General features: G+C 42.6%; 1 protein-coding gene across 1 annotated transcript; it reads left to right on the top strand.

Annotated features, from left to right (window-relative positions):
• The first annotated feature begins 5,624 nt into the window (after positions 1–5,624).
• On the top strand, positions 5,625–8,595 carry LOC138795100 (C-C motif chemokine 19-like). The gene is made up of 4 exons (XM_069974057.1): positions 5,625–5,749; positions 6,033–6,144; positions 6,601–6,678; positions 7,056–8,595. The coding sequence occupies exons 1-4, from the start codon at positions 5,680–5,682 to the stop codon at positions 7,084–7,086; spliced, it is 291 nt and encodes a 96-aa protein (XP_069830158.1). The 5' UTR covers positions 5,625–5,679; the 3' UTR covers positions 7,087–8,595.
• The last annotated feature ends 5,248 nt before the right edge of the window (positions 8,596–13,843 follow it).

Here is a 13,843-nt window from a genome sequence, read left to right as displayed (position 1 = left end):
CCCTGTAAGAGCCTCTATTACAGTCTTCTGTACTTGGCTGATAATCTGATTTTCATATCTCAAATACACACATACTATATCCAGCATCATGGGGAGTCTATCAGTATGTCATAGTGTGGTAACCCAGGGCAGACAGGTGGTGCTAGCTAGGGCAGGTAGTAGGATACCTTCTCAGGTCTTGTTACGGGGCCTGAGTGGTATGTGTCCTCCCCGAGTCCTAGACACATGCCCATTAAAAGTTGGGAGGTGCAGGTGTAGTGCGAGGAGTCTAGAATAGACTTAAAAAGTTGGAACGTTTATTTGTAAAACTTCCCAAAGCAGCGGTACACAGTAACTCACAGTTCATTCAATTAAGGTGCAGAATACAGTGAGTTGAGGTTTTGCTGACTGAGTTTACTTGTAATTGAATGCTTGAAATACTTTTGACTTTTAGTCACTGCCACATGGGTTCACACTGTTTTTGCATTCCTTTTTTTCTCAACTGGAGGGGCTCTAACCACTTTGACTTGGTGGTGATAACAGTATCTGTATCCACAGCTATGACAATTCGCCTTTTGCTGGTCAAGAGCATGGAGTGACATGAAATCTAGGAATATAGGCCCCACCTTTTGAGTAAAGCTAGCTATCGGGGTGACCCCTAAGGAAACCTAGCAGAGTTCTCGGCTTGACTTGCACTTATCTAACTGCTGTCTTGTTCCAGATAGACCCTCAGTGTGGATGAGGCTTACTGCCTATCCTTAGTAGCCTCACTGCAGGTGTTACTAGCCTAGCATGGCTAGTACTGGAACTATACTGAGATACTCACTAACTCACTTACTGAAACCTCTCTACACTACTCCCCAACCAACCACTACAGACTAAACTAACCACATGGCCTGCTTCCCCAGTATATATGGCCTCAAGAAGCTGGCAGGTGATTGGAAGAAAAGGACACCATAGGGAGACATCTAGTGGTGGGTGTGCAGAATGCAACCTTCAGCCCAGGTCATATATATTTAATATAATCAACCTACATACATGCTAGACATGCAGCAAGTGGGATCTTTGGCCATGGAGCACTTTCCTAATTGCCGCAGCAGTGTAATATGGGGGGGGGGGGGGGGTTAAAGGGGTTATCCATTGCTACTAAAAAATGGCCACTTTCCCCCTCTCTTGTATCCAGATTGGGTGGGGTTTCAAAATCAGTTCCATTGAAGTAAATTAAGCTTAATTGAAAACCTCACCTGAACTGGAGACAAGTGAGGGGGGGAAGTAGCCATGTTTTTGCAGCGCTGGATCTGCTTGTCATATGTTTTTTTTTTGTCTCCAGGACGGAGCACTTTATGTAGTGGAGATTTTGCAGTATTATTCGTGAGGCAATGTAGCCTCTAGTGGATGTGGGACGACATTGTGGTGACAAACTTTCCTCCTTACCACTATATCTCCTATGTAGATATTAGTCACCAACAGGCAATCTATTCTATAGAAGCATACTGCATCATGTGTCCAGGTTACGTAACAAACCTCAGAAATGCCCGCTGGCCCCTGCCCTAAATTTACATGGAGATGCTGTGAGCGGTCTCTTCCCCCCATTATACTGTAGTGATTTACATACACAGATATTCTATCGTTCATAATAGAGAGAGATTATCTTATAGTGTATCATACTGGGATTTCTATGTATTTTAGAAAGTTTTGAGCACTGGCGTGATTTATATTTATGCACATTGCACATTATATATTCACAGAGAAACAACTGTATAGGAGCCCCCAACAGAAGTTAAAAAAACACTAGCACTGTGATAGCCTTGCAGCTAATAGGCTGGGGGTGACCCGCCTTTCTCCTGAATGCAGTGGACTTAATAAATAATAAAAAGTGCCTAGCGCAAGTAAACATGTGCTGCAGTACTACAAGTGCGATAATGCCTCCCTCACATACTATATAAGGCTATGTTCACACTGCGTATGAGTCCAGCCGCATTTCATACGTCGCCGTACATGTGCGGCTAAAACTACGGGCGTGGGAAAAATAGACATGCGGCCGGATGCGTAGGAACCACGAACATACGCCCATAGTACAGTTATGCTTCCCTAGCTTGTTTTGAAGCGATCTGAAACAGGTCATTTACTTGGAAATCTTCGCCCAGCCCAATAAACCACACAGAACGTTTTGGATCGAAAAATCTAGTTCAATTTGGCTGAAATAAGTACTTCGTACGGGACCGCATGGAAATCCACGGCCGTGAGTTGGAAGATTTCCGTCCTCAAACAATGGTCTTGTTCATTTTTCACGGAGCCGCATATGATCCGGCCGTAAGCTCATACGTAGTGTGCATTGTGCGGGCGTATATCGTATACTTTCAAGCGAACGCATCAACCTCAAAACTACGTGCGTATATTCGCGGTTCACACTACAGCCGGAAACATACGCAGTGTGAACATAGCCTTAGGCTGCCATAGAAATTGAAAATTACCTTGTCCAAACAGCTCAGATAACGCGTAAGAGCAGTAGTGGTCCAATGGTAGTGAGAGTAGTGGTAGCAGGCAAAGAGTCCTTGGTTTTTTGAGGTTGTTGTTTTTTTTAGCCTCAACAGTACAGATGAGCGAACCGGGTTCGGGTTCGAGTTGATCCGAACCCGAACGTTCGGCATTTGATTAGCGGGGGCTGCAGAACTTGAATAAAGCTCTAAGGTTGTCTGGAAAACATGGATACAGCCAATGACCATATCCATGTTTTCCACATAGCCTTAGGGCTTTATCCAACTTCAGCAGCCACCGCTAATCAAATGCTGAACGCTTGGGTTCGGATCGACTCGAGCATGCTCCAGGTTCGCTCATCTCTACTCTACAGGTATCCGTAAAGGGAGAGAGTGATGTCACTCGGTTCCGCGAACCCGCCATCTTGATTCTGGCTCACAGCGGCTTTTTTGTAGGGAATAGCCACCAGCCGGGGCATCCCAATTCTAACAGCCTTGGAGGGAACTCTACATACAGTAATATTCCAATATTCCAATCGACAGTAATAGATTGGACTTTCTAGCTACACTGACATATCGGACTCTTTGCCTGCTACCACTACTATCACTACCATTGGACCACTACTACTCCTACTATGCATTATCTGAGCTGTTTGGACAAGGTAATTTCCAATTTACATGTATATGGTAGCTTTATATAGTATGTGAGATCTGCACTATATATATTTACATTTAAGTGTGGTGGCCAATTTTTTTTTTAGATAGATAGATAGATAGATAGATGATAATAGATAGATAGATGGATGGATAGATAGATAGATCACACATACCTTATCTACATAATACCACAAGGCATAACAGCTTAGGCGGGCAAGGACGTCATACTGACCAGAATGCAAAGACTTGTAACCAACTTAAAAAAGTAATAGTATAAACTGAAAACCCACAAGAAGTAGAGGAAAAAGAGAAGTGAAAACATTAGCATGAAGTTATATTACTTTAATTTAAGGAATTCAAGATGAAAAGAAACTTTTAATTCTTTACCCCATTCATTATATATATATATGTATGTTATATAGAGATACCAAATATGTGGAGGTTATTTAATTTTACATATATTCCATGGAACTAAATATCCAGTATTTGTCTAGCACAGGCTTCTCCCGGCTTGTTCACCTCACTGGTCACGTTCTGAACATGACCAATAAAATCTTTTTTTCATATGTCTCAATGACTCATCAAAGGTTTTTTTTTAGCTTTTTAAACTTATTAAATAGAGTTATTATAAGATTAAAATTTCCTCTTATAAGGGTAAAGTAGCTGATCGGCAGGGGTCCAACTGAGGAGACTCCCACTGATCCACAAAAACAGAGATTATTAGTCCAAGCAGAGAATAGAGCAGCAGCGCACACACTCAACCCCCGCTCCATTCATTCCCATTGGGACTTCTGAGCATTGTCAAGCATTAAACTATGTTCAGAAGTCCAATAGTGACAGTAAATAGAGTTGAGCATGCACTGACCTCCGTCCTAAAGATTGCTGAGGGTCACCAGCTAGATATTCCCTGGAGGGGGGGGGGCACATAAATAAATATTATAGACAGTCCCTCATAGCTGGGGGGGGGGGGGGGGGGGGCTCTGTTCTCTGGAAGGTTGGTAAAATATAGAAATTACATACTGACATATGATTAATTTAAATGATCCAAATAACTTTAGGGTGTAGGTATGCAGGTGTAAATTGTGCTCAATACAATATGTGTGGAGGCCAAGTCCCCAAGTCAAGGCTACTGCCCTCTTTACCCTCTTGGTGGCATAGGGCCCACTTTTACAACTTTTTGTCATCGGTACCCTCGATATTTGCAAATTAGGGCCCTGTTCACACTACGGAATTGGCACCAAGATTCTGTACGGAACCCCCCCCCCCGAATCCTGCCTTCAATCTCTTTGAATGGGAGGGCTCATGCGCCTTTGCTCTCCGCGCCTCTCCACTCAAAAAACTGACATGTGAACGAGGCCTAACAAAATAGACTATCTTGTGATGTAGAGGACGGGCAATGGATGTGCACCTGCTGTACTACCAAACCAGTTTGTCAGGCACTCTGGGTCTTCACTGTTTATCCCCCTCTAGAATGTAGACTTCTGCAGCTAGAAGACACCAGGTCGCTCCACACGCCTTGTCTTGGTGCGTGTAGTGACTGGTTCTAAGAACCAGACGGTGCTGGTGTGAAGCACTAGAGAAACAGACAGAATGTATAGTGTAATAAGCAGACCAGGTCCACCATGGAGAATCAGAATGGTACGAGGGATGGGGCAGCAGCATAGTCAACTAGGACAGGTGGCTCAAATGTAGGTAAGATGGTCAAAGTCAGCATGGGGAGAAGCAAAGAGTACAGAACAGGCACAGGTCAGGATACATAGAATAGTAGACACAGGAACAACTCTGGAACTTTGCTCAGGAACACAAAGAACCAACAAGGGTCAGGCAAGAAGGGAACAGTCGTAGCAGCTTTAAATAGGTGCAGAAGAAAAAGGATAGGTGGAGAAAGAATAATGAAGAGCAGACTGGCCCTATCAGCCTAGGAAGGCTGTGCACACCCTAGAGGAACTGCAGTATAGGCGGTAGAGGCGGAAGCATGGATCCCAGGCCACAAGGAATAAGGGTGGACACCAGCCATGTACCGTGACCAATAGGCCAGGACCACTCTGCAAGCGGTGAGTATAGGAACATCACAGGACTTTTGAAATAAAAATGTTTGCAGAGAATCTTGTTGAACAGCTCTATCAAACCATGAAGCCTATTGACATCCCCATTGTGCTGCTGACAGGTCCATTTTACTGATACAAGGATGTTGGATTTTGGCCCACATAGGAGGTTATTAATGTTTACGTCGGAGATTGCTATGCTATGAACATGCTATGGATGAGATAAGTAGCCAGCAATAGAAATAAACACTAGTTTTATTCTCATCTTTAAAGTCAAAGAAAATATAATAGAAAATGATTTGCCATTGGGCAATGAAAATTCCACCTGAATGTGCTGATGATGTCGATGATGCCGCTGCATGGAAAATCCTAGGTCATCACTTCCTTTAGCCTAATGAGTTCCTCTTTTCATGGCTTATAAAGAAGTTGCCACCAAGTAAAGATCACACAACATAGCTGCTCTGCCTCTAAGACACAGGAAACTCTTTAAGGGAAGAACGAGAGTTCGAGAACCGAGAAGGATGTTCACCACAAGAGTATTGCTGTGCTTAGCCCTGCTGGCCACATGTACACTGTGCTCGGCCTCCACCGGTAAGTTATGATGGACATTATAGAAGCTTTAGAAGACTTCATGATGTGTCTCAAGAACATAGAGTTGACTTATTGTATGTGTAGTAGTATGGGTGTAGTGTATGGATGACATTACATGAAGTCCAGGCCGGCTGGTTGACCGCCATATTTATTGTACAGATGAAGCAGGAAATCTACTGGTAGAATTCATAAGTTTCCTTTATATTATTGTAATGTTTAATGTTATTGTCTTATATAATGGGACTCTCCAGTAACATTTGAAATGTTTCTATTGAATACACAGGCAAGTTTAGCAGCTGCTGCACCAAGGTCTCTGCGGGCAAACCCAAGCCTGGCACCATCATTGAAAATTTCCTCATCCAAAAAGCAGATCTTCCATGTGTTAATGCCATCATGTAAGTATCGAGAAGGGAAGGGAATATGCGTACAGTACACTGTCTGTATAAGCTTTATCATGCTAATATGTATCATATAATTCTTCATTGGACATTATGTAGCCATGGATGAAAAACTGTGTTTCTTCTACATTCCATGGTTTCTTAGGGTAGAAAATATCAACAGAATTGGTGCACTTGTCACTGTCTATGTTAGCATGACTTGGTGGGATTGGCCAACCATCTAATGTGTACAATGTGGCTTACAATGTAGAAATCCACTATGATCAACAATTCTTTCCCCTGATGGCTTCCATTGGCAGAGAAAAGTGTCGGGCATCTTGGATTTCCATATGTTCCCTATTGCTCAGCAGTGGCTTTCTTACTTCTGGCATCTTAAATATATGATAATTTAGGTACAAAAATTAGATATAGCTACATAATAGCTAATAATTTTATAATATGTGCTCCATTCAGGTTTATCACCAATGAAGGGAGAATCATGTGCTCCACTCCTAGTGCTCGCTGGGTCAAAGAGAAGATGCAGGAAATCAGGTGAGATGAACCACAAGATACATGAATTTTCATGTTTTTTTATCGGAATGTTAGAAAAGCTTCACATTCCACTTAAACATAGAAAGAATAGTCTGATGGAATAATTGTTTTATATATTTCTGTACGACCCCTACTTCTGTATATACAGTACCTCCCATTGTCTCACTGAAAGCCAAGCATGCCACCGATCAAATTGGCGGTTATATGTACATCTGTACATATAACATCTTACGAGGAACCTATGAGTAATGGAATACATCTCCGCTATCATTTACACAATTTGTTGCCATAAATTAAAACTATTCACTATTATGTTAGATTGTTGAGTATCTTGTTTTTGTTGTGTATTATACTGAGGGAAATCTTTATCTTTTAAGGGAAAAGAATGAAAAAGAAACCAATGAATGAAAAAGAAACGAAGACTAGAAGTATCTGATGACCGAAGGAAAGTTTCCTACATACCCACCGAAGCTAGAATAGTTATTAGTAATTTATAGATATTTAATTTCATATTTTATTGCCATTGACTTAATTTATTTCTATCAGTTTTTTTGCGTTTTAGAAAGCAAATGTTATTATTTATTAAAATGCTGAAGGTTGTTGTTTATAAATGTGTATTTACATAGAACCTTTACTTCCAGTCCTTGTATCTTTGTGCAGGGTTCTTATAGATTTTTTGGGGGGGGTTATTTCTGTTTTCTTGTGATCATTTTTGTAGTTGGAAAATAAGGGTTCACTTAGTGTCGGACTGGGGTATCTGGGGTCCACCAGAGGAAATGATCCTGGGGGTCCATCAATGAAGAACCAGTGAGAGACGACAATGTTAGTGCAGGTTCTAAAGCTGGGGGGGCCTATGGTCCTATGGTGGGCCAGTCCAACACTGGGTTCACGTGTGGGACATTTGCTCACTTTGTAATTTCCAGTTTTCATATGCCTTTGTGATGTCATCAAACAATAATGTGAGTCCCTCAGCTGCAAACCCCCAGCAATTAGCTGGGAACTTTAGAGGAATTTGGTAGCAAATGTTAATTTTTCCTACAGCGCCCCCATAGGGGAGGTTAAGTATTACACAGTGCACATTAATATTGAAGGGCTGCCTGTTTAATACTGGGTTCTCCAGAAATCCTCCCCACTCTGGTTAATAGATGAGGGTTGTAAATAGAGATGAGCGAATCACTCGGAAATTAGTTTAGCGAAGTTCGCAAATATTTACATGAATTTGCAAATATTTTTGAATTGCATACAAACGAATCTCACTCATTTTTACAACGTTCGTAACTATGATCGTTTACTCCAACTGATCCCAGCAAAAGAATGAACAATGTGGAATTACACTAAACGATTAGGGAATGAATGCAGAATAACAGCGAACAAATGTGGAATTACAGCGAACGATTAAGAAAGTGAATCAGACTAATTCGTTAGATTTGCTTCGCTCATCTCCATTTGTAAACATGGGTACCCCCTTTATTATTACACAATACCCTTATAGGATATTTACAAATCTTTTTGTAAAAATTAGGATACATAATTTGCACAACTTATTTTACTTTGTTGAACCCCAGGATAATATCATCATATAGGTTTCCGCTACTCGGAAGATACAAAAAAACAAACTATTGCACAGACAGAGACCCCATACAAAAGTCACATTAGATATCTGTGATATATATAGATATATAGATATATGAGAGTATTGTATGTATTATAGAGTCATGCTACAATGTAACATGCTAGTTTATCTGGAAAATGAATTTATATTTATAGAGCACATCCTTCCTACAGGAAAGGTATAGCGTACACTTTATTTATTACTTATATAATGTAATAAGCTATAGACAGGTTTGCAGGTTTTCACAAATAATCCTGGTTCATTGCTAAGTTATAAATTTTATCCCCAATGTTAATGTATGTGAAAATCGGTCAAATAAATATATTCTTATTTTCATCTTAGAGGTTTATTTGGTGTGTATTATGTCTGCTTCATATTCAAAAATATACAGGGTGGTCCAAAAGAAGGTGGAGAGTATGTGGAGGAGATTTATCAAACATGGTGTAAAGTGAAACTGGCTCAGTCGCCCCTAGCAACCAATCAGATTCCACCTTTCATTCCTCACGGATTCTTTGGAAAATGAAAGGTGGAATCTGATTGGTTGCTAGGGGTAACTGAGCCAGTTTCACTTTACACCATGTTTGATAAATCTCCCTCTTCATAACCCTATTACACATACTATCCACCTACTTTTGGACCACCCTGTATATAAATGGGAGGGTAAAGGATAGGATGTATAAAGGTGGAGAAGCTAAACTTGAATGGTCATACTGTAGGTAATACATATAAATATGGGAATGTCAATGGCCACTTTTGCCAAAGAGGCTACAATATTAAAGGGAAACTAACAGCAGGTTAGAAGACTTTATCCTGTTGTTATGTTCCCATATGGCCATGGGCTATACTGAGCCGGGCTCTTGTGGAATGGGAAACGCCTTCCTGGGCTCTTCTAGCTCATCTGTATACAAATAAAACCAGCTATATCTTGGCCCTGGAGTGGACAGACATATCTAAATGTGGGTTGACTTTAGTTAGAAAATCCATGAAATTCATGCTCACATGGCCTCTTTAAAGACTTCATAAGAGGAGTGAAAGGGAAGTTATCATTCCCTGCCCTGGCAAAACTCAACAATTTTTGTGCAAACCTCACTTTTCCACCCTGCCAATAATAAATAACACCCATTAATTTTTTTTATGTAAATCTCTTGTAATAATAATTGTAAATCATAGCCATACAATTACCAAGTGAACATATTACCAGTCATATTGCCAAGACCAACTTTATATAAATGCTAGATAATACCTCCACCCCATGGCCACATATTACCACTACAGAGTGACTAAATAAAACCTGGTATGTAGAGGCCAATATTACTAATAATAACACTAATAACACTATACAACGGGGCAAATATACCGCCACATTCTGGCCACCTATTACCACTGCCAAATGAGTGAAAAATATCACAATTACTTCTACTGAATATACAGACTGATATTGCCTCCATATAGTGACAATACAGTGATTACAGTGCAGTTACATATAGGACTCAATGGAGAGAAAAAATAGACATGGCCACACATCCCAATGCTTATGACTGACCACCTGCTTCTCAGCAACATTTACCACTAACATCAGGAGTTAGTAACATTTTGATCAAACGGCATAGGCCCACACACCACGTCAAGGTTTCTGAAAAAGTTTGGGTCTCTAACTTAAAAATGGCGCAGCCACATGTGGCGACCACAACCACAACAACAACTGCGCACGGTAGGGATCAGCCAAGTTGTCCAGCAGCCCCACTACTACCAGATATAGCCCTCCTGAGCTATGGGCCACACCGCCCGCAGACTCAGTGCTACTACACAGCAATGGCTGCCCCGTTCTCTCGTCCCACTGACGCTTCCTGGTGTGAGCTGCGGCTTGAGATGGGACGTCTTAAGGCAGCTCAGCCATTCAGCGGCTGAGGCAGAACCCTGCTACAACTACTGAATGGCTGAGCTGCCTTGAGACGTCACGTCTCAAGCCGCAGCTCACACCAGGAAGCGACAGCGGGACGGGATAAAGGGGCGGCGCGATCTGGGAACCGGCGCTGGAACCGGGGAGGTAAGTGACCTGGTGGCTTCTATATACACCCCCTCCGCAGCCATATACGGAAAATACCCCTAGCCCAGAGTACCACTTTAACCCCCTCCCGCCTAAATTACACTGTAGGATGACACAGGCGTAGAAGCTGCGCCTGTGTCATCCGCGGCAGGTCTGGACCCGCTGAAACTCTCAGCACCGGAGACGCACTCTGGTGCTGAGAGTTAACCCTACAGATACTGCGGTCAGCACGACCGCAGCATCTATAGGGCTCCTGACGGTGTCCATCGATGATAGCCATGGAAACCCGATGATAGCCATGGAAACCGGAAGCCTCAGGCATCTGGTTTCCTGGCTACGGAGGCTGGTGGAAGGGAAGGCAGGACGTGTGCCAGGCACACGGCCGTGTGCTCTGCCCCCTCCCCTCTCTCCCCTGCCGCAGTCACAAGATTGTGACAGCGGAAGGGGACAGAGGAGAGGGGGCAGACATAGGGACATCAGCTTATGGGATCATTATGATCCCATAAGCTGATGTCCAAAAATGACCTGGGCATTCATGCATCAATGACCCATGGGCGTGAAAGGGTTAATGTATAATATACAGGACTTCTTGTGGGCCAGTATTAGAAGCATTTCCAATATTTCCTATAAAGTAAAAATTCAGCAGCTTATTTCCTTTACTGGTGTTCTGCTATTCCTCCTGGACATATATAACTAAATGTAAAGTGTGACTGTATGTAATTTATTCAGGTATGGCTGTTATGTGTATATGATGTATGGTATGTGCATGTGTGTGTGTGTACAAGTATATAACCTGTATGTATGACTGTCAGTATATGTAGGATTCTGTAGATGAAGTTCAGCAGGTTCGTCCATATGACCGTCCTGCTGATATGTCACTGCAGCCGCTTCGCTCCTCATTCTGGTGCAGGTCTCCTTATTTTTCTAGGTGCCGCTGTTTTGAAGCAGTTTGATCCAAAATAAAAATGCTAACTAGTTCCTTTAACCCCTTCAGGACCAGGCTAATTTTCGTTTTTGCGTTTTTGTTTTTTCCTCCTTGCGCTTAAAAGGCCATAGCACTTGCTATTTTACACCTACAGACCCATATGAGCCCTTATTTTTTGCGTCACTAATTGTACTTTGCAAAGACGGGCTGAATTTTTCCATAAAATATGCTGCGAAACCAGAAAAAAATTATATGTGCGGTGGAATTGAAAAAACAAAACACAATTCTTTCTCTTTGGGGGGACTTCGTTTTTACGCAGTGTGTCCTATGGAAAATTCTGACATGTTATATATGTTCCTCAAGTTGTTACGATTACAACGATATGTAACATGTATAACTTTTATTTAATTTGATGGCTTATAAAAAAATCAAACCATTGTTAACAAATATACTGTATGTTCCTTAAAATCGCTCTATTTTTGATCGCTTGTTATTGCAATTTTTCTGGATTTGATGCGACCAAAAATGCGCAATTTTGCACTTCGGGATTTTTTGGCGCTTACGCCGTTTACCGTGCGAGATCGGGAATGTGATAAATTAATAGTGTGTGCATGCATTATGCATGCGGCGATAGCAAACATGTTTGTTTGTTTAGTTATTTATATTTATAAAATGGGAAAGGGGGGGTGATTCAAACTTTTATTAGGGGAGGTGGCTTTTTATTACAAAAACAACATTACATTACAACGGATGCGATCGCGGAGGGGAGATCCCCCGCTAGACGCCAGGGACAGGGGGCGCATACACTATTTAAATGCAGCTGTCAGCTTTTACAACTGCATTTGAATAGTTAATTAGCCGTCCGCGGCGATTGGACCACGCCGGCTGATACCCGCGGTCCTTGGCTGCACATTGCAACCGGGGGCCGCGGGCTGCAGAGAGGGCTCACGCCGGGAGCCCTCTCTGTTTACCCTCGACGGCCGCATGACGGGTATATCCGTCATGCGTCGTTAAAGGGGTTAATGTACTGGGGAAGCTCCTGGGTCCCTCAGTGCACCGTCCCACCTGCACGCTGGTTGTGAAGTGCACACCTACATATACATACTCAATTATGCATAAGCAGACACATCTGCATTTTTATTTTGGCTTCAAAACAGCAGCACAAAGAAAACCTGCGCCAGAATGAGGAGCGAGGCAGCTACAGTGACACATCAGTAGGGTCTTGTGGACAATCCTGCTGATAGTTTACCTTTAAAATTAGTTTTCCTGACACCTCTGTCCATGTCAGGAACTGTCCAGAGCAGCAGCAAATTCCCATAGAAAACCTCTCCTGCTCAGGAGAGTCCCTGACATGGACAGAGATGGCAGCAGAGAGCACTGTTTCTGAATGTAAACAAAACAAGACTTCCTGCAGGACATACAGCATCTGATAAGTATGAGAAGACTTGAGATTTTAAATAGAAGTAAATTAAAAATCTATATAACTTTGTGACACCCCTTTAAGCCCCTATTACACCCCTTGGACAACCCCTTTAAGCCCCTATTACACGTCCTGGTCTTCACAGCAAGCGAGCGCCAACCTGTCAAAGCAACTGTGTCTGCATGCCACTTTAAAGACATCAGTTAAAGATACATTGCAAATTTTTGGGATTATTGCTTTTGCTAATGGGGGCCCAGACTTTTTGGCTGTATGGGGACCCGAAATTTCTGATGACTGCCTGCGTACTGACGGTACAGCCCGGGAAACGAGGATTAGGTAAAATATTAGATACAGACTGCAAAGGCACTCTGTATCTTCATAAGCAGACATAGGCAGGGAGATAGATTAACAGTAGAGAAAGTAAGGTTTAGGTGATAGGTTCTCTTTAAGCATCTAAATCAGGGGTGTCAAATACACAGTGGGCCAAAATTGGACAAAGTGGCGACCACCCGTGATAATTATTGAAGCGTGAATGCGGCGGTCAGTGGTGTGCGTCCCCCAGCGCTGTGCACTATGATAAATGAGATGATAAATTGCTATGATACGATTAAACCCCAACCCAGGTTATAACCACCCCCCCACCCCCCCAATATTGCCCCATGTAGTAGCTAACCCAACCAAAATTGCCCGACGTAGTAGCCAGCCCTCCCAGTAGGGCCCAAATAGTAGCCAGCCCCCAAGTGTCCTATATAGTAGCCAGCCCTCCCCAACAGTCTCCTATAGTAGCCAGCCCTCCCCTGTAGTCTCTTATATAGTAGCCAGCCCTTTCCCATGGTCTCTTATATAGTAGCCAGCCCTCCCCTGTAGTCTCTTATATAGTAGCCAGCCCTCCCCTGTAGTCTCTTATATAGTAGCCAGCCTTTCCCCATAGTCTCTTATATAGTAGCCAGCCCTCCCCCATAGTCTCTTATATAGTAGCCAGCCTTTCCCCATAGTCTCTTATATAGTAGCCAGCCCTCCCCAATAGTCTCTTATATAGTAGCCAGCCCTCCCCAACAGTCTCATATAGTAGCCAGCCCTCCCAAATAGTCTCTTATATAGTAGCCAGCCCTCCCCCATAGTCTCTTATATAGTAGCCAGCCCTCCCCCATAGTCTATTAT

The sequence above is a fragment of the Dendropsophus ebraccatus genome, chromosome 6 (assembly GCF_027789765.1).
Source record: "Dendropsophus ebraccatus isolate aDenEbr1 chromosome 6, aDenEbr1.pat, whole genome shotgun sequence".
In the NCBI taxonomy this organism is placed as follows: domain Eukaryota; kingdom Metazoa; phylum Chordata; class Amphibia; order Anura; family Hylidae; genus Dendropsophus; species Dendropsophus ebraccatus.
Note: the sequence above shows the minus strand (reverse complement) of the source record. Positions and strands in the feature narration are given on the sequence as shown.